Consider the following 22,350-nt stretch of genomic DNA (forward strand, 5'->3'; position numbering starts at 1 on the left):
CGGAACGGACGGGGGAGGGGGCAGGTACAGCTGGCTCTGCCTCTAGATAGGCAGAGCCAGCTGGGACTCATGCAGCTGGGCGGATCCAGACATAATTGTCGGGATCTGCTTCAGCGTCTCAGTATACCGCGAGCTGTAGCTCGCGGTATACTGAGCTTAGGGTCACGGGAGGACGCTAGTTTGTGTTTCCCGTTACCCTAAGGAGAACTATGGGGAAAAGCCCTAACCCCATAGTTCTCCTTTGAGGCCATGATGTTGCCTATACCACTGCTTAAATACATTTTTCAACAGATGCTAACGGAAGGGCACAGAAAAGTACATGGGTGTGAATGGGGCTAGCTCACTGCGCTCCGTTCTATTGCGCTGAAAAAAAAGTAGAACATGCAGTATTTTTTTTCACTGCAACATAACAGATCTAGTGTGAACTAGCCCCATTCACACCCATTCACTCTTTAGTGCCCTTCCGTTAGCATCCCTTGTAAAGCGGATTGCAACGCAACAGGTCGGAAGGTACAATTGCAAGTCAACAGACCCTGCATTGACTTGTGATTTTCTTTCCGATTCAGGTGTGAATGCAAAAGATGCTGTACATTTATAAAGCGTGGCGGCGTTCTCCGCTCCAGGAGAAGCCAGTGGAGTGCAATAAAAATTATTGAGAACAGAAAAAAAAACTGGGAGGAGAGACCTCCCTGAGTGACACTCCAAAGACATGCTGGTAGGTTAATTGGCTCCTGTCTAAATTGGCTCTTGTATGTATGTATGTGAGATAGGGATCTTAGATTGTAAGATCCTCGAGGGTAGGGACGGATGTGAATGTGCAACTATGTAACGCGCTGTGTATATTGTCTGCGATAAATAAATACCTGTAATAAATAACATTAAATAAATAATAAACCTGCTGTCCTTCTGTCACTTCTTAGGTAGAATTACATGGGGCAACAGAGGATACACACCAGGACCCACATTTTATGAATGGAGAGTACAATGTAGGCCACGGTGTGCACAGGAGCACAATTGGTACAAACCAACAGAGCACTGTTCCCCTACAACAGAAAGTCCCTGAACAAGAACCTTGATGGCAGGATCACAAGTTCATATTTTATTGAAAGCTGCAGATTTAAAAAACAAATTACTTTAGAATAACATTATAAAGATCATATTAGAATTTAGTGATTTTGTTTATATACATGTAAAAAGAATCTCTAAAGATTTGTTTGAAAAAGGAATTTTAGTGTCATACCAGTCACGTGGATAGCTTTGACCAGGATAACAGCGAGTACATTCATGAATACACTCTCTCTCTCTCTTTCAAACCTTCAAACCTTATTTCATGATCACAGTCAAAACTAACTTACTAGCATGACTGCAATGACTATAAATCAGAATTCAGTGAAAATTGTTAACTGCAAGCTGGTAATTGCCATTTTGAGTAACTTGCAATTCAATGATCCCTAATTGCCTAGGGAACCATTACTGAATTTGTAAATGCACACTGAATGAATTAGCAAATATGCCAAGTGTGAGCTGACGTTTTCTCTATATGCAAACATATTAGAAAAAAACATTAGTTGGGTGCAAAAACTTAGCTAGTTGCGCTACTGCTTAGCAAACTGCAATATGAACTGATGATGGCATGATAAAAGCTAGATACTTAACATGCCTGTGTAAATGAAGTTGGCCTATAGCATTAAATATGGTGTGCGGATCTATTGATAAATGATGGCAAAGCTAATGTTGTGCTGTCAGCATTTGCAAAGCTTGTAGCTATACAACACATACAAGGCTGACACTTATTTTGTAAAGCAACCATCGCGACGCTTAATACCTGCACATCATGTTATATGATCCCAGGAGCCCCAAACAACAGGATGCTCTGATATGCAAACAGCGGCCAGATCCCATGATTGCTGGCTCTCGATAGTGATGCCCTCCTCACAGTAAGGGGCCAACAATAGGGCAGCGAGCTTGACCCGAAGCCCATGGCACCTGGCAGTTATTGGCTTTTAAGTATGTTCAGGTATTTGGGGGCCCTGGAGCACTCTACGGATAATCAGACATGACGACACTTGGAGATGCCTGCTGTACAAATTAAGTGGGATTTGTCTATGTATTTTGCATTGCTTTACAGAGCCTGAAGCTGAAGATTAATCAACTTATTTTTAGCCTTCCAATTCCTTGATGGGTTGGATGTCAGTCTGGAGGAGTGGATATTGCAGGCTGTGTTTGCATAAACACTGCACTAGGTAATGTTCACATGGGATGCTGAGCCTTCATGATAGTGATAGTGTAGCGCACCCCGTAAGGTGCTGCAGGAAAAGGTGGGTTATCCATTATAGCCAGTCTAGGGAATTTGGTGTATGGCTGCCCCAAGAACACTTACCACCCTCCATGGTGACCCTCCATGGTAAAAGGGAGGTCCAGACTGTAGATATGATGCTGAGGAACTTTTATTAGACATGAATCAGGAGAGAGGGTTTAGGGCTTAGGACATCCATGAGAAAAATAGATAAGACAGAACTCACCAGTCCCTTTCAGTATTCCACTGTGCAGGATCAATAGGAGCACAGGCTGACAGTGGGTATTTGAAGAGGACAGTGGGTATTTTGAAGAGGAATAGGCATGAGGTCTTCGATAGGAGAGACACCAGACTTGCTCCTGAGGTCCATTCCATTCCAGGCACCTCCAGCAGCTATCAGCTTCCCTGGCTCTCTTCCACAATCAGTATTAGGCCTCCTCCAGACTTGAGGCCTAGCAAAACATCTCCTGCACTTGAGCATTCCCACCCCCAGGCAGGACTCCAACTTGGACTAACACATGGCTGCATCCGACTGAGCCCATGGCAATTCCTCTGAGTATCTATGCCCTTACCCAGCATGCACCACTGGCCATGAAACCACCAGTGATTGGCTGGCAAGACACACACATACTCACAATGTCCTCCCATTGGTTGCCCCACACTGCAGCAGAGTCACACTCCATGCAGGCAGGTACAATCAATGCTAGAAACCCTGGAATTAACCAGATAAATGCCAACTATAATTAATTCAGCCACACTGAATAGAGCTCTGACAGCAATACATTTCTAGTAGCTGTTCCACAAAGGATGGTGGGAGCTACAATAGAAAGAACTGAAATCCAATAAATGATAGCAGCAGGCCAAGGACAGTAAGAGTGGAGAAGAAAGGGATAGAAAATATCAACTGAAATATGATGATGCTTAAAACGAATTCTATCTAGTACTTAATGAAGTAACTGGTGGCATTATGGGGCAGCTTGATGGCAGGGTCATTATCCACCTACTTGCAGGGTTGGCTTTTCCCTATTTCTCCAGTGCTCTAAGGATCACATGTTGGTGTACATATTAGGGGAAACATATAGGGGGTTATTTTTCTGACTGACGGCGGCTCCGATGTCAGAAGAAATAAAAAAAAAACAGATCAGCGAAAGGTTTACTCTGCTCGATCGAGCAGAGTAAACCTTTCCGGGAGAAACCTTTCCGGGCAGCCAGGAGCCGCTATCTAAAAGCGGGAGACTCCCGGAGCGTCCGGGAGAGTGATGACAGATCAGCGTCCCCGGTTACCTTGTAACCAGGGACGCTGATCTGTCTCTGCAAGTGGCCGGAGCCACCCAGCTGTCGAATGCAAGCTGTCGGCCGGCCGTTCGGCCAGCTTCGCCTTTCACCTAGGCTCGGTCATATGCCTTCGGTTCGACTGAGCGCACGACCAACTGCGGGAGCTGTACGGGCTATAGTGAATAACCCGTACAGCACCCCTTCAGTTCTATCGAACACCGATGGGGTCCTGGGGCCGAAGCTAGCCGAAGGATCAGCCGAAGCTACGGCTAGATCCTTCGGCAGCTTTGTGAATAACCCTCATAGTAACAGAAGACCTGTGTTACCACTTGGTTTCCCCTGTATTAACAAGAGCAGATAACAGCTTCCACTACATAAGGCATGGTAAGAGTCTAGTCTAATTAAGTGGCAGTGCCCAACAAAGACCAGCTTCACAATCAGCACCATGTATCCAAAATACATAGTACCGCAAGACTAAAGTGTTAACTTCCCGTGGTTTATTCAGCAATCAGAAGGCAAAAGGTTTGCAACCTAATGTTTAAGCAAGTGCTCCTTGACCAACAGGAAAGCAATCCTTTTTTAAAGCAAGTGCGCCTCACTGGTCTCTGTTTTCTGGATACACAGAACATTGTAAAACACCACTCTGATAGACCACTCCCTAAAATTTTATTTTTACCATTGCTTATAGTAGGGAGAGCACTGATGGATGGGCGTGTGGTCTGTTGTCTAATCAGCCATAAGAGCCTGTACACATTAGAGTGGTTTGACTCAATCAGAGAAGGCAAATTAAAAGGAGAAGGCAAATTATTTAAAAAAACATAATTATTCTGCATTTTCTTCAAAATAGGCCCTATATGTGTGCATATAACCAAAACTTTTTCATTTTGGATAGAGTAAAGAAAGATTAAAATCCTTGTAAGGTTCATACTTCTGTCTGTGTCCCAACACAATAGATTCAACCTCCCTAGTTGTACTTGTGACCAGTCTCAAAGCCATACAAATTGATGGGAAATCCAAAACCTTATTGTTACCAGAACAAGAGCTGAGGGATTGCCCTCGCTGTGTAGGTATTTCCTCCACTTTGTATTGTTTCCCTGACTGGAAGTGAAAAAAATAAACTAACGTTTTAAACCATTCCCTGCTCGATCCAAAACTGAAAGAAAAAAAATGGCTATGCATACACTTTAACCATGTACATTGCACAATGTTTTAATAGTACAATGTTTTTATTTTAGAACACTTCAAAATATGCTAACACTGTGCAAAATATAACGCTCTCCTGAATTAGGTCAACTACCTCATCTAGATAACGGAACATGTTCTGCTTGTTCCTTCATCCAGGAGTCTTAGTATTTGCCTGTGGTTTGTGTTTGGTTTCAGTAAAAATAACTGTTGCAGCATTTTAGAAAGCTGACAGTACAAAGTGCGGTGAAACTGCATTTAAATGATGTGGTTATAACGGGTGTATTGACTTTGATTAATTGTGATGAGTGTTCACATTGTTTAGGTTTTACTTTGCAGCAGTTGGCCTCTCACATATTTCTGAACTCTTTGGCAGCTGATGTGTTGCAACTGGCTGTTGGTAGGTTACATATTCTGTTCCTTGCATCATTCAACAGAACCAATATACACAGAAAAAGGACTGCCGTGTGTAACCCATAAGTACAGATTTATGTGTAAAAAACCTTCACAGAAGACTAAAAGAGACCCATTCATTTCAACAAAAATCTTCCAATAATATTATATATGCATTTAATGTATTTTATTAGGGATGCACCGTTTTTTCAGTATCGAGTAACGATATTCTTTTTTCGGTACTCGCTGATACCGAGTACCGGTTCCGTGTGCTCAGTTCTTAGGAAGTCGGGCAGCGAGTCATGAGGTGCCGTCTGGCTTCCTGATTGGTTTCCTGATTGGTCAGGAAGCCAGCTTGTCTTGCAACAAGTGAAGCTGGCTTCCTAGCCAATTAGGAAGCCGGGCGGCACGTCATGACTCATCTCCCGGATTGGCTAGGAAGCCGGCGTCACTTGTTGCTAAGTAGCATGGCTTCCTGACCAACCAAGAAACCGGGACGCAAGTCATGACGTGCAGCCCGGCTTCCTGATTGGTTAGGAAGCCAGCTGCTTATCACAAGTGAGGCTGGTTTCCTAGCCAATCAGGAAGGCGGGCGGCATGACCTGACTTGCCTCCTGGCTCCCTGATTGGCTAGGAAGCTGGCTTCACTTGTCGCTAGGCAGTCTGGCTTCCTGACCAATCAGGAAGCCGGGAGGTGGGTAATGACATGCCACCCGGCTTCCTGATTGGTTAGGAAGCCGGGCTGCCTTGCAACAAGTGAAGTTAACTTCCTTGCCAATCAGAGAGCTGGGAGGCGGGTCATAACCCACTGCCCTGCTTCATAATTTGAAAGGAAGCCGACTCCATGCTCCCTCTGATCTTGCAGACAGAGGAAGATCTCCCTCTGACCGAAAGTTCCGGTATCGGAGCATTTGGGAGTGTACTTCGGTGCATCCCTATATATTTCTGTATTTTTGTCTGCCCCTTTTTAATGTGTTTGGTCACTGAAGCATAAACTCAACAATGTTGGCTGAACATCACCCTAATTCTGTTTGCACTTGTAATGTGAGTATCCATACACTAAACAGTGTGGATGGGGAAGCTCCCCATCCAGTTATTGTATTCTCACAGCGGTGGGCATGCCATTGTCAGGACACCCGAACAGTGATTGGCTTCACTCACCAAAACAATTTGGCTGGCTTCACTGAAAAAAGTTGATTTTTCAGTGGAAGGGTGTCCTGATGGAGCCACATACTGCCGAATGTCAAAATGTGTATGGCCAGTTTAAGTCACATACCATGGCTGCCTGATCCATCCCAATATCTTGCATGATGCAAATTGTTTAATGGCTTTTTTATCACAAAAAAATCCAGGTCATTTTCACATATACACATTTTAGGTGGTTTAAAGGGTATCTATGGTCAAAAACTAAAAAAAAATCTGTATTTCTATACTGAATTCCATAAGTTCTATCCCACACCTAATAACCATATTAATCTAGAAGTTTGTAAACTTACTTATTGAAGCTCCCAATAGGATGTACTTCCTCAATGACACTATTTCATTCAGTCCTGTGAATATGTACTTCCTTGTGTCACCACCCTAACTAAAGTAGGGTATACATTGAACACATTTTGAATGAACAAAACTTATTTTGGAACGTTCATTTGACTTTCTAATAGTTAATGGGGTCAAAACAATTATTGATTTTAACCTCAGTGGTGAAAAAACTTAGAAGGTGCATGTTGGAAAATAATTTTCTCGATCAAAGGAAATTCTAATAGTGAATGTAGTTTTCATTTGGGAAACTCCATTCATTCCAAAATCGAATGTTAAGTCAAAACGAAATTTCGAATGACATTCGTCAAATCTCTGAAACGTTCTGTTGAGATTTTTCATTATGAACATTCATTCGAAAATCTACCTTTGTATACCCTACCTTGGCCATCTCAACTACAACTTAACATCTGAACTTGTACCACAATGTACCATTATTGTTGCTTGCTGGAAGCAATGCATTATAGGATATGTAGTCTTGAGAAATTGAGATTACATCACATCAAGAAGCAAGAAAGAGACACAAAGCACACTGGGAATACAGGAAGTTGTGGGCAGATGGAAGGCAGTACTTACTACATAAAAGGGATTTTTTCAAGTAAGCTTTGATTGCATTATCAAAAACAACTCCTAGTAAGTATTCCTATTACAATGCTGATGTTATAACAGGATAGTATATGCTGGGAGTTTAGAATTCATTTAAAGACGCACTGTACCCTGAACACACAAAAACACATAGGTGTGAATAAAGCCCTACTGTACATTTGCCAATACTGAACTTAGCTGTTAGCCTGCCCAGAGCTCTTCTTTTACATATAATGCTAAAGTGTATATTACATCTACATTGCCCATTATATCTAATGCTAGAACCAAGACACAAAATTATACTTTCAATCCTAGGGTCTCTCTCCCAAGTTCTATGGTTTGTATCCAACACCGAGACTATGGTTCAGTCACTTCTTGAACTGTTTGACTACCTGCAGCTCTGCCTGCTGATTATACGGGTCAGGGAGGACATAAGATATCAACTATTATTTAGGATAGGATAAAATAGAAAACTTGATTTAAAAAATCTGTCACTATACAACAAATTCATCATTTCATTTTTATGGTATTTTCTCCAAGAAATATACAAAAGTGAGATGAAAACTGTAATTATTACACCTCATCAGTCATGGTATTCAGCTGAAGTAGTTCATAGAGGAATGTGCTAGCGTGAGATACTCATTATAGTTCTGTATTATGTTGTCTGGCTTGAATTGTGTAAACCTCTGCTTTGTATTTTCGGGACTCTCCCGTCGTCGGTCTCCTCTGCACATCTGCTTCCAACTTCCGGCTGCATCCAAGCACTGGATCAGCCCTCCGTGATAACAGCCAGCATTGCCTACATGTGCTTCTCATTTAACACACATGACTATGAGCATAAGATGAATTTCCCCTGAGTTTTTCAAACCAAACAATAATGAAATGTAGTCCATGGCTTTGGAAAGGAACTTGATAACGCCTTCATTAAGCTCAATGCTGATACGTTTTAAGTGTTTTAAGTGTTTTAAGTTAGAGTATAGCCCTAACTTTTCTTGTTATGGATAGAGTAGGGAAGGGGTAAAATCAGTGGTGCAACTATAGCCATAGCAGGACCTGGAGGTGGAAGGGGGTCCCATTAGGTTGTTGAGACAAATCTAACATAGAACATGTGAAGATAACACAGTACTGTATCATTAAGGGTTGGAGTGGTTGAAGACAACCCTAATCCTCTGTAAAGTCTACAGTGTAGGAAAGCTGAGGTCAGATGCACAAGAGGAGTCTTTGGGATCTTTGTGTCGTTAGTCACAGCTCAGGGAGAGGTCGTCAGGGGGGCCCTCCATCACACTTTTGCTATGGGGCCCCATGATCTGTAGTTAAAATCACATTGATTTTACCTTTTGCTGTATCTGTCTGCTGCAGAGATTTCCCTTCACTTCCTGTCCTGGAGATGCAACATCGAGTAAGAGAAAATCTCTACAAACTGAAGGGTATTCCCTTCTTACAAAGTTGCCACCAGAGCTGGTGTTCCCATTGGAAAATTGCACTTTCTGGTGACAACTGTTACATTTTGGATTTTCCATCACTTTTCAGTCACCATGACAAATAAAGAGGGGGAAGCTCCTAAAGGTCAAGGGGGGGGGGGGGGGCACAAACAGCAATAGAAATTTAACAGGGGGTTTAGTCCCTCTCTAGACTTGGAAAGAAAATACAAAAGTATTTGCTATACATTTTAAGGGTCCCTTCAGACCTATGTGTTGTGGTAATGTGTGGTAGCATTTGCATTTCACCACACAATCCACAATGCATGTTAACACACAGCACACAGTAATGCACAGCAACCCAACACACAAAGACAAAAGGTGCCAATGGACCTGCACTGCAGAGAACCACAATGTATATGCCTTGCTTTCTGGTACGCTACGTTCAACAAATGTTGCCAGTCTGGTTTTTGGTCTCTTGCCATTAGTTGGCAACCACAAGGACTGAAGGGAGTCTAAAGCAAACTTGGCTGTGTATGTTCTAAGTCAGCTTTCCCTCTTCAGGCCAAACAGAAAAGATGGGGAGATAAAGGAAGATAACTATATGCAGCTGGGGAGGGGAACCTGTTGCTTTGCCTTGCGTGGTTAAAGCACAGGTTCATTTTAAACAGCAATCATATAAATGTGTGGGATACTAACATAAATAATTGGTTGTTGCAGAATATTTATGTATTTATCATAATGCCTGCAGAAATGTACACCTGTATGTACACCTGTATTTTAATTTAAACATTTAAACATCTTCCTGCTTTGGGAACCCCAAATCCTGGGTGCTCATTTTACGCCTATCTCAACTTTAGCATGGAAAGCTAAGTTCAGGCACGTTCCTGTCTCCCTTACCTCGCTCTTGGCCCCCCAATGTGGTGGAAGACTTGGTAGACCAATAGTGGGGTTCATAAGACACCAGGGGTTGAGTCACTGCCCAAATTTCCGAGGATTTAGCCTGCTAATGAAGATATACACTCAGTGGCCATATTATTATGACCACCTGACGTTTGTAGGCAAATTAGCTATAATTAGCTATAATTTCAGGCTGAAGTTGCTAGAGGGCCAGACCATCATAAATAGGGAAGCAGGTTGTTTACCACAACAGTAGAAGTGATTTATTTCTGAAGATCTGGGTAAACAACGCGATTTAACAGCCTTTGAACGTGGGATGATTGTTGGCGCGAGCCATGGAGCGAGTATCAGCAAAACAGCAGAATTCGTTAAATGTTCAAGAGGGGCTCATTGTTAAAGTGTTTAAAGACTGGACTGTCAGCCGAAAATCTGGGTCTGAACGTGCAAATTGTGGCCGTCAGCGACTAGTCAATGTTAGGGCAGAACGGAGAGTGGCAAGACTGGTACAAGACAACAGAAGGGCAACAGTGCAGTGTCAGATTCCTCGCATCACCTTTCAACATCTCGTGGAGTCACGAGGCGGCCCAACAAAGTCATCTCGTGGAGTCATCTCGCGGCCCAATTAAGTACTGATGTGGTGGTCATAATAATCTGGCCACTCAGTGTATAAGGCAAGTTGGGATTTGCAGAACAGAGCACCCTGGATATTTGCAACCACCAGAGATCAACTGCTTGTCATGAATGTTGTAGCTTTTTAAAGCATTTTACCAAAGTGGATGGTTAAGAACTAGTGAGTAGGGATGTTCAGATACCAAGTACAGTACTCGGTGCAAGTACAAGTAAAGATACTTTTCCAGCTCCAAGACTAGACTAGAGAAAAATTCAAAGTTAGGAGGCAGCTGTCATTTGTAAGGAGCACACGGAGCTCCTGGGATTTGTACATCTCTGTTTCAATGTATGATTTTGTTTTTATAAATATAAATAAAGGGATGCACAGATACCAGTTTTGCGAGTACGAGTATTTATACTTGCCCAAGTACTCACAGATACAAGTACTGATACATTTTTGTTTATTGTCATGTGACAGTTTTACCTAAACAATACAGACTAATGATTTCAGGACAGTGGTGGAGCGCCAGAGCCAGGTCCCAGCTGCAACCGCTGCAACCGCTGCAACCCTGGTAGTTCTCATGAAAATGCCAAGTATCTGCACTGGTATCTGAACATCCCTACTAGCGAGTAAATGTTTCAGTAAAGAAACCACAATTCTGCTCTTGTACAAATCACAGAAAATACTAATTATTATACATTCTAACTTGCAGTGGTTTTCCTTCCCATGAATGTTCTTTTATTCACTTGCAATATGCCTTTGACTGTGCTAGAAAATGTGACTATTCCTGGAAGAGTCAATTCCCTAGCACAACTCACTCCCTCCTTGCGGACCATCGCCCTCTCCTCTTCTGGGAGTCTCTAATTACTGCCTTTGCTGGCCCAGCTCCTTCACCCCTCCCTACACCAGCCTACATAAACTTATATGTAGCTGTCAGTGGAGGAGAATACTTTAGAATGTCATCTGAGTTGCAGTTCTGAATCTGCTAAGGGTGCTGACATCACATCCAAGATGCAGTCTCAGGGCTTTTGGGTGTATATTACAGGTAGATAACATGAAATGAATACATTAAATGCACATATGATGTTTTCGGGAGATTTTTGTTTAAAAGCATAGTCTGTAACTGGTAATAAGTTCTACTAATTTTGTAATGACCAATTTGCACCTAGCTAGGAACACCTAGACATAAAGGCTTAGGTACCTAATTATGAAAAGCCTGCCTCCTCCTACGCTGTAGCATTGGAGTGTTCCTCAGAGTCCTCACATCTATACACTGTGTATAGACCGTGAGGATTTATGGGACTTTAGACCACTGTACCAGAGGGGAAGTCTAAGAACCGGGGTTCAGGTGAGTATAACTTTTTTTTTTAGCACCTAGACAAAAACAAGCAGTGATCCCTTGCAGTGCAGGGAGTAGATCCACTGCAAGGGTTAATAAGTGTTACCCTTATTACCCTTGAAATGTGTTCTTGTCACTTACCATGAACTGACCTGAAGCACAAAAAAATACTATAAAATAATAATATATAAATATAATTAATAATAATAAATAATTAAAATAATAGCAACAATAATAATCATTATTAAACATTATTAAACCGGTAAAACAATATTTTTTCTTGTTTACAAACCTGGTGAATATGGATTTTACAATAATAACTGGAAAAAATGAAATACCAGTGAAAACATAAAGCTAAGTGGCTTCATAAATTGGAGAAAACAAAAAAAAGCCAAATTCTGTTTTCACTTGTTTGTAAATAGTACCCTATAAGCACCCTATAAGTGGAATTGCTGCTCAGTGTACTAAGTCCCCATTCACACTAAAATGTGAGCAGTTTCTGGTGATTTGGGGTTTTTCCTGCATGTTTTTCAAGTGTTTTAGTCTATAACAGGGTTATCCACACAAGAGTGAAGAGTTTGTAGAAGTCAGGAGAAGTGAACAATGTAGGCCAGAATAGCTGATTTGGAAACATTCTCCAATTCAGATCACTTTCCGGTTCAGCTATGTTGTCCTAGATTGTTCACTTCTCCTGCCTTCTCCAAACTCTTCACTCTTGTGTGGATAACCCTGTATATGTTTTTGTTTGTACCTGTTTGTGTTTCTTTTTTATTTTGAAACTTTAATCAAAATAGATTGAACCATAAATGTTTTTGTTTTTTCCTGATCGAAAGCTAGTAACTGGAGGAGAAGACAGTGCACAAAAAGAAGTTTATGGGGCCAAAAATGTGCAATTCTGATAGATGCAGTCTAATAAAATGTTTTCACTGACTACAATATTGAGGTACCCAGGAAAAGATATCTTCCTCTAGTTGTTTCCACTGATGCCAACTCTGCCTGAAGCAGCCACCACAGAGGTAAATGGGGCTGCTTAGCAGACTAACGGGATACTTTGCTGTGGAATTCCTGGTATGCCAAGCTGGCCCTGTGCTACATTTGCATTACAAATATTTTATCTGGGTTTCACCTAAAATCTATATTTATTTTATAGATTTTCTGTTCCTTTAACTCTTATATCTAAGTATATATAAACCCAGTCACTAAAAATACATAATCTTTAACTCATAATTCATAACCTTTAACATGTTAATGTAATTTAAACAGATGTTTCAGTTTCTTGAAATCTGCAACTTTTATTCAAACAATCCCTGGTGATCTTGCAATAAAGGTCTTTGTTCAGACACTTCCTGTTTTTGGGTGACATCTCCCAATTGTGTTCCTACATTTTAACCCTGTCACAGGCAACCCTGATTGAGACAACAAGCTGCTGTTCTGACACACATTGCGTAACCATATTCCACTGTTGTCACTGTCAGTAAATTGATCCTGAGCAATGATGTGCAGCCAACGCTGGAGTGAGAACATATAGACAAGAAGTGGCTGAAAGGGGCTGCAGGCAATTGGTAGCACTTCAATTAAAAAAAAAAAAGTTATAAAAAGGGGAACAGAGTAGTTTATGAAGAACAAAGCATAGCTATTGCTTATAAGGCACAATATCACCCAGTTAGGGCTCAGTTCTATTTCCTGTTAAAGTGACACTAAACTCAGGAGCTAAATCTTAAAAATACATTCAAGTCCTTTAACTATTCACAATAATGTATCTTATTTGTTTATCACTCGGCTGTAGATCCTCAAATCATCTCTGAATTCATGCTGACACTGTCCTTCCTTGGGGGGGGGTTGCTACTTTTGTTCCCTGTGTGTGTTGTAAAGTAGCCACCACTCCAAGCTCAGTCCCATGATGGACTACAATCTCATGTTTAGCTTACTCATTTGTATTGAGATTGTAGTCCATCATGAGGGTGAGCCTGGAGTGATGGCTACTTTACAACACACACAGAACAAAAGTAGTCACCCTCCAGAAGGAAGGAGAGTGTCAGCATGAATTCAGAGATGATTTGAGGATTTACAGCCGAGTGATACACAAATAATCTACATTTTTGTTAATAGTTAAGATACTTGAATGCATTTTGAAGTTTTAACTCCTGGGTTTAGTGTCACTTTAAGAATGTAACAAGTACTGAACATTTATGCTGTTGCGCTTCCCTGGGCATTGTAGCTGATGATAAATGCAAACAGAGAGAAGTAGTTCTAGTAAAGGGTCACTTACTTGAACTCATCAAAGTCTTTGTAGTGTGATATGAAGAGCCCTGAGTAGTCATCACTCAGGAATCCTATGTAGTCCATCTGCAGCAAGTACACACGTCCTGCTTCCAGTGGCCTCTCCAGCTGCAGCACCAGGTATTGGTGTCGTGTTGAATGCCACAGGTTGCTGATGCCAATTTCCTGCCCACCTTCTAGTGAAATGTCATCTGTCTCTTGGATGTGAGATCTGCTCTGGTCTTCATTGATTATCCCACCAGCATCGTTGACTTTCAGCCCCACTTGTGGGTATTTGCTGTCTGTCTGTCCAGCCTTAAAGCTGCGCTGTCCGTTTTCTATCCCAGTCAGCAGTGCCCGGGTGATGTTCAGCTTATAGCAATGCAGCAGCACAATGTCTGTCCCGTCCACACAGCTGATGGTGATGTTCACCTGTCCCGACATAGGATAGTTGTCATCAGCATCTGGCAGCATTCTTGGCCATAGCTCCAGGTCATAATGCACTGGCACCAGGTTATGGGGCATCCTTGGGTTATCCCAGATGCCAGGTGGCCCAGGGGAATCTGTAGGTATGGTGAAGAAGAAGGGAGAGCTGGTGACATTAGCAGTGGATGTGTCCATATCAGTCTGCCCCTGGTGCTGGTCCTTTCCTACAGTCCTGGCATAGAGAGCTCCCAGCACTATGAGTGCCAAGAGCAGCGCAGCCAGGAGCAGTGCCAGCAGCGCAGCAGACGTCCTGCTCAGGTAGAAGCCAGAAGAAGTCTTGGGTCCCATGGTACAGTGCCAGAGCAGTCCAGTCGGGTGTGTGTGAGCAGATATAGCCTGGCTTTTCAGAGCTGGGTGTGTCGCAAGGTGGCAGAGGAGGGGGCACACTCCATAAGATTTGGCAGAGTTCAGAAGATCGCAGAGAAGTCTACATACAACTCCAGAGGAGCAGCAGCAGTGCTGGAACATCAAAGGAAGACAATAAGAGGAGCTGGGAGGGAAAGGGAGGGAGGCTGACTGCTGCTGGAACGTTACCCAGACACTGAGCACTGCATGCCTGATGCTGAAAGATCAATGTACTAACAAAATAAACTCCCCAAGAAGTCCGCACTGCAACACGTGCTGGAAGAACAGAGCTGACTTCCACAACCACTGCAGGCAGCTCGGTGAATAGGACAGATATCAAGGCTGAAGAGACAGGAAAGGAGACAGTATTCTGATGACTCTATCTGGTAATACATGTACTGAACTGATTGCCATTTTTCCTTTTAGTTCTTATACCTTTATTTATATTGTTTACATTTACAGCTGTCCAGCAAAAGTGGGCAGCTGTAAAAAGCTTGTGATAAAGTGTAAAACTGACCCTGCACTGCTCTAAGTCCTGTTACCTTGGCCAAAATTCAAGTAGTGTGTGGTCCCCTTCAGGACAATTTCGACTTTTGGCGAAGTAGCCAGTCTGAAGATTCTCAGCCAATCAGCTGCAGTCACTGTTCGGGTATTCTTGCAGGATTGTGAACTGGAGGGCCACACTCCGTTTACAAATCCAGATACATCTTTATTCAGTGTAGGGCTGAGTTGATAGTATAGAAATAGGTTATTTTCATACTGTCCTTCCAAACCAATATTGAATAAAACTGTATCTGGACTCTTAAACAGAGTGTGGCCCTTTAATTCACAATCCTGCAATGGGACATTACAAACCAAGTGGAGATTATCTGAATGCAGAAGCTACCTGTCCGCTAGTCAGATCACCTATACGGACTCTTTTACATCCAAAGTGGCCAGCCACACCAGTAGGATAATCCATGCGGGTTCAGCACTTTTATTTCACTTCTTTGCAATGTTTGGGTATTCTGACAACAGCACACCCACTGCTGTTAGAATACAGTAGCCTGGCAGGGGGGATTTCCCCATCCTAGCTGTTTAGCATGGATGGGGCTAAACGAGAAGAAATCCCTATTGCATGCCAGCTCAAAGAAGAACTCTGGGGACATTTTTATTAACCCTTGCAATGGGACTACCCAGCACAGCAAGTGTTAAGTGCTCGTTTTGGTCTAGCGAGGAAAATAAAAAGTTATACTCACCTGATCCTCCAAACCGGCTTCCTCTTAGACCAGGCTGGAGGGAGCACTGTCACACCCGGCCAGCTGGGAGGATTGGGTGAGTGTAACTTTATTTTCATCCCTAGACCACAAACAGCAGTTAACTCCTGTAGTGGGGGGTAGCCTCACTGCAAGGGTTAATACAAATTCTGCTTTAAGACTAGGTTTACATTTAGCCAAGTCCACTTCCATCCATTTTTTGCCATACGCTGTATCCAGTTTACACACAGAACAAATGCATTTTTATATGTCATGGGTTTTGTGGTTTGGCCAGTGAGCGTTGTGCAGTGACATTATTCATTGCAGGTGTTTATATAGCGCCAACAATTTACACAGCGGGTTACATAGTGCACATGCACAATAGTCCCTGCCCTCAAGGAGCTTACAGTGTAGGGTCCCTATCTCACATGCATACATAAAGGGCCAATTTTAGACTTTGAGAAGGATCTTCTTCGTAGCTATCTGTGTCTTGTGTTGATGAATCTGATCACGATGTCTGCATTTACACCTCTTTTTGCAGCTGCCTCAGCAAGTGCTGCTGTCTTTATTCACCATGAGGAGCAGAAGCAACATAAGAGGCACTGATACTGGATTCCTCCAGTGACTGCAAATAGAGAGCAATGAGGGCAATTTGGGGTCATGTATAATGACCTCAGACAAGAAAAATTGTTCTTATACACCCAGACGTGTATAAAAAGGTGATTTCAGATGATCATACTACCAAAAATCAACACGGTCACCTTGCATTTTATTGACTGCTAACAACTTATGGGTCAACTTATAGTCATGAAAATGCACAGAAAAACACATTTGCCCCGTTTTCCAAAATGCGAAACAGCATATAGATGTGAACAGGCTCATTGGTTTAAATGTGTTTTTTTTTAATGCATTATTGGTATTATATAGCACTGACAATTTACACAGCGCGTTCCATAGTGCACATTCACATCAGTCCATGCCCTCAAGGAGCTTACAATCTAAGGTCCCTATCTCACATGCATACATATAGGGCCAGTTTAGATAGGAGCCAATTAACATTCCAGCATGTCTTTGGAGTGTGGGAGAAAAACTCAGCACCTGGAGGAAACCCACTCGAGCACAGGGAGAGCATGCAAACTCCTTGCAGATCGTGTCCTAATCAGGATTTTAACCAGGGACGCCCAGTGCTGCAAGACAGAAGTACTAACCATTACAGCACTGTGCTGCCTATGAAACATTTTATATTTTGCACTGCAACACACACACTAAAATGCAAAGATGTGAATGAGGCCTATTAATGCCAGGCATGCTTGAGCACTGTCATTGTCAATTTTTCTTTTAAAGATTTAAAGCCCCACTCAGGGTAGCGGTTTAAATTACCCTTCCAGTGAGCCCCACCACCACTCTGCAAGTGGTAAGTGCTTGTTTAGTCTAGGGGGAGAAGAATAAGTAGTAATATTTAGCTTATTCCTGACTGTTTGACTTTCCCCAACTTGAATTATTGCTTGAAAACCATTCCTCCTTTGCCACTCCTCCAGTCACAGGCTTTCCAACAACATCACATACAATGCAGGACCTAAATTCTTGGTACTGATCTGAAGAGTTACTTATGCTGGGAATTCAAGGGTATGCAGTATAGCTCACCACACTGCAATCCACTGTATAGCGCTGAATCTCTTGCTACGAAGATTTGTTAGCTTTTCTTAACCTTCTCCAACACACACTGACAATATGGCTACTGGGAGCCCACGCATTTAGAGTGAGGGGGACTGACTTGCGCATCTCCATATTATTGGCTGTCAGGGACTCATCTAACAGGGGCAAATGTTATACAATGATTATGGGCTCAGGCACACATTTTCAGCCAGAAATTCAGAAGTTTAGCCAAACTGCAAACCTAAATTCGCTGTGAATCTGGATCCCATCCCTATTCGTATCATGCTACAATACTGTGTTCTGCTCCTCATTTGTTTATAGGCATCCCTCATGCATACAGTAGCTGTGAATTGAAATGTTATATACAGAAGAGTTCCTGGACATGCAGACATGTGTCGTTGTCAGGGAAATCTCCCCTCACTAGCTGTCCCAGAAAGAGAAATGTCCTAAATGGCAATGCAGCTATAGAAATTTGATAGAGGAACTTTGGCTAAAGCTAATCTTATGGGCTGTTTTACACTTTAGCATTGCTTACTTTGTGCGCTAACCTGCATTGCGTTAACGTAGTCGATTTATTATAGGCATTGTGGTGCACTAGTGCATCATGCATTTCATTCTACACAATGTATGGCAGCATGCACATAGAGCAGGTGCATTTCACGAACACACACATGTTACTCCCAAGTGTGACTGGGCCCTGAAAGATTACTCCCAGCTATATACACACTTAAAATGCATATATCTGAAATGGTTTACCCACAATTAGTTTAGTAATTTTGTTGTGTCTTGGGTTTTTAGTCATCCTGCAAGGCAGCATAGCTAGGCTGGTGATTTCACTTTTTTCACTACAGTTTAAGCATATGCAGGGCCGGGTTTACTCTCTCTGCTGCCCCAATGCCAGGTTCCTCAATGCGCCCCCCTGTATGCAGGCTGCATACAAGTGATCTCGGCGACATTGCCAAGATCATTTCTACAAAACAAGCGGCGGCTTCCCTGCTGTACATTTAGCCCTGCTTGTCCAAAGCAGGACTACATGTAGAAAACCACTACCCACCTGGTGCCTGGAACTGCATGTCCCGGGCGTTAGGAGATAGGAATTTCACACCCCTGCTGCCCCTCTACTCCCTTCTGCCCCAAGGCCGGGCCTCTGTTGGCCTTGTGGGAAATCCGGCCCTGCCTGTCAAGTGTCTTTTGCTAATCTGCCAAAGTAACTCTGCTCTCTACAGCATAAAAAGCTCCCTTTTAACCATAGAAACGGGCTTTTGAGTTACCCCATGCACATACAATCATATAATTTAAAATTCAGTTATATTTACAATATAATAAAAAATGTAAACATGTTTTTAATGCTTTTCTTTTATATTGTATATAAAATTGAATTCTAATAGCATGGTTGTACCTGTATGGGGTACCTCAAAAGACCAAAGTCTCTATGGTTAAAAGGTTTCTATATAAAATAGGATGTGATACCTATCGATAATGTTTTTCCAAATAATATGAACATAAAAAGCTAATAGAGATAACACATGAAGCATGCAAAGGACACAGGACAGTTAGGAATGTCTGACAAGATTAACAGGTCTTTTTGAATGTATTAAACAGATGTAACAAAATGCTGCCAATAATATATTAAGAAGACCTAAAGGGAGCAAATAGGAGAATTACATTCTTAGGGTTTACTGTATATACACTTTAAGCATTACAGCTTGATCATTGACCTTCCCAGTCCTGCTGAGTGGACAGTATACAAGCATCACCACGCTGATAAGATTATTGCTTTGCTCATTCTTCTTCCTCCTACTGGCAGCAAATGTCCAGTGTTCAATTTACAGTTTCGCCCAAAGCAGTAGATTCTATGTGGTCCTCACTGCTGGCCCTGCTGTGCACACTGAATAACATGAAAGCAGTGTCTGACTTGGACAGTCATGACATTCCTTACTGTACAAGGCCAAAAGCTAATGCAGTGGTAACACCAAAGCTTTGGCTTTCAAACAGTAAAGGGTTTCATGAATTTAATAAATCACAGACAGAAATATTCATATATTATGGGATTATAGCCAGCACTCTTTAATTAAAAGATAGAAACAATATATTGGAAACTTAACTGGCCATGGTCTTTATCATATAGTTCACTACTATCTACTCATACTCCTAGATCTTTGCTACCTTTGACACAGTTTATCTGGTTTTCCTCTTATCAGTGCACCTTAACTGTCACCTACAACTCTACCTCCTCCTCTCTTCTCTGCCAATGCGGCAGTCCAACTGTTGGAAATACAACAGCATTTACTGATGTAATTTGACTTTGGAGCTGTAGATGGCATTATAGTGCAATGCTAGTCTCTATGTGCATGCTTATCTATGATACACAGGAAGTTATTTTCTCTCTCTCTTTTCTGCACAAAGCTATATACACACCTGCAATGTTCTTCTAAGCAAGTAAAACTTAATTCAGCATTCCTCAAGATTTCAGTGCTTCATCTAAACACATAACCACCAGGTTATGGGCCCAGGCACTAAACAGAACACTGCAAGTCAACAAGAGCCACATCCAAGCTACTGTAAGATGGCAAGTAGTTCAGATATTACTTTTGCAATTGCAAAGCTCAACAATACCAACTACCAGCTATGGAAGTTCAAGCTTGAAATGCTACTAAGCAAAGACGACTTGTTGCAAGTACTGAGTACAGACAGACCCACTAATGGACCCGTGGAGGAATGGGACAAGAAGAACAGGCAAGCAAAAGCAATAATAAGTCTGCTAGTACTGTAGAAAACCACCAGCTCATCCACATAAGAAAAGAGAATACAGGTAAAGGTATGTGGACTGCATTACAAAAACTGCATAATCATTCAAATCTAAACAGTAAACTATGGGGTCTATTCACTAAGCTGCAGTAGGCAGCCGAGTGAATGACCGACCTAAAGCAAAGTGAGCCGAACGCTGTTCGACTATTCACTTCAGGCAGGTACGGCTGATTTCAGCCGTATATCGGCTGAAATCAGCCATACATCGGGTGGCTTCGGGTCGGCCGATGTTAGCCGATCCAACATCTGGATCGGCTAAGCTGAACCTCCGGCAGGCTACTCGCTGCTATTCGGTCTATTCTCATAGATGCCGAACAGCAGTGAGTGAATAGCCGAATGCCGCTGAGCGGCATTCGGCTGTTCTGCTCGGTCCCTCTGTGGGACTGAGCAGAACAGAAAACGATTGTGCGAAGCTAGCAATGACAGCTAGCTCCGCCCAACAATTTTCTACTGGCCGGCGGTTCTGCTGCTGTCAAAAAAAAAAGAAGAAGAAAAAACTCTCCCGGGAGCTCTGGGAGTCTCCCGTTCCCGGCCGCCAAGGAGACAAACACTGCTTTACAGGCTGTCGGCCGGCCAATCCTTCGGCCAGCTTCGGATTTCAGCGTGGCTCAGCCGAGCCGAGGCATATGCCTTCGACTGAGCCGTTCGGCCAAGTTCGGGAGCTGTACGGGCTATAATGAATATAGTGAAGTAGAACCGAAGGGGTCCTGTGGCCGAAGCTAGCCGAAGGATCGGCCGAAGCTACTGCTAGATAATTTGGCTGCTTCGTGAATAGACCCCTATATCTGCTACGAAAGATATAAGGTGAGGCTAGAAAAAGGCTAAGAAATTTGTGAACATGTGAATGTCATGCTGGAAATCGTAGAACAACTAGGTGTAATTGGAGAGGAAATGAAAGATTACCACATGGTGGCATTACTGCTATGCATCCTTCCAGAGTCATACAATGTTCTCATTAAGGCTCTAGAAATCAGACCTGAGCTGGAACTAACACTAGAATATGCCGAAGGAAAATTAATCGATGAATATGACAAAAGGAAAGAAAATATGCACCATGAAGAAAACGAGAAAACTGGGCTGGGTTCACACCTGAGCGTATTTTTTCAGCTCGTTTTTTTCACGGGTTTTTTGTTCACGTTTTTTAGCGCGTTTTTCCGTTCAGTGAAACGCACGTTTCACTAGCGGTATGATTTTTTTTTTCCCTTTATTTTCTCTATTTTTTTTTGTAGTTTCACTTTTAAACTTCCCGCCGGCTCCGGCCCCCCCTGCGACGCGGTTGCTCGCAAGGGACGCTTTGTTAACCCCGATCCACACTCGGGAATACCAATGTAAACAGCAACAAAACGCCCCAAAGAAGCTCCTGTACTTCTTTGGGCGCAGGACGTTTTGCAGTGCGTTCCTATGCGCTGTAAAACGCCCAGGTGGGAACCATGCCCATAGGCAATCATTGGTTTTCACATGTTGAGCGTTTTACAGGGCGTAGGAACTCGCTGTAAAACGCCCAGGTGTGAACCAGGCCTTAAGGTGCATAAGTTCTTACCAAAAAACGTCTGCGCTAAATATTTGTAAATGTTAATAGATATTTGACTACATCTTCTCCCTTAAATTGGTTACATGAACCTTCAAGTAAAAGTAAATAATATAAGTGGTGCTCTAAACCCCAAAATATCTTAAAATAAAATATAAAATATATACAGTGCAAAATCATATGTGAATCAATTTCAGCATTCAAAAATGTCTTATAACTATCTTTGCAGATGGCACTGGACCGGAATGCAGGCACTAATGTGCCTGCATTCCGGGTACGGGCGAGCAAGTGCCCCGCCTCTATGATAGCGGTACCCATTGTTTGTGGAGAAGTGGAGGCCTTGGAGGTATTAGTTCACCAGAGGTCCAGAAATATCTATAGGGGGTATAAGTAATGAACAAATAAATATATATCTAGGTCTTCACCGATAACTATAATTATTGGAGAATCCTATAAATGTACCCTGTTTGTGTGGCTTTTAAATTTTTGTATTTTGTAT

General features: G+C 42.5%; 1 protein-coding gene across 1 annotated transcript in view; it reads right to left on the reverse strand.

Annotated features, from left to right (window-relative positions):
• LVRN (laeverin) overlaps positions 1 to 14,665 on the reverse strand; it is a 105,653-nt gene extending 90,988 nt beyond the window's left edge. Inside the window, exon 1 of the mRNA XM_018559840.1 lies at positions 13,804 to 14,665. Coding sequence (XP_018415342.1) covers positions 13,804 to 14,567 — 764 coding nt within the window. The 5' untranslated portion in view covers positions 14,568 to 14,665. The remainder of the gene's footprint in view (positions 1 to 13,803) is intronic.
• Between the last annotated feature and the right edge of the window lie 7,685 nt (positions 14,666 to 22,350).

This window comes from Nanorana parkeri, unplaced genomic scaffold, assembly GCF_000935625.1.
Source record: "Nanorana parkeri isolate BGI_ZX_2015 unplaced genomic scaffold, ASM93562v1 scaffold417, whole genome shotgun sequence".
In the NCBI taxonomy this organism is placed as follows: domain Eukaryota; kingdom Metazoa; phylum Chordata; class Amphibia; order Anura; family Dicroglossidae; genus Nanorana; species Nanorana parkeri.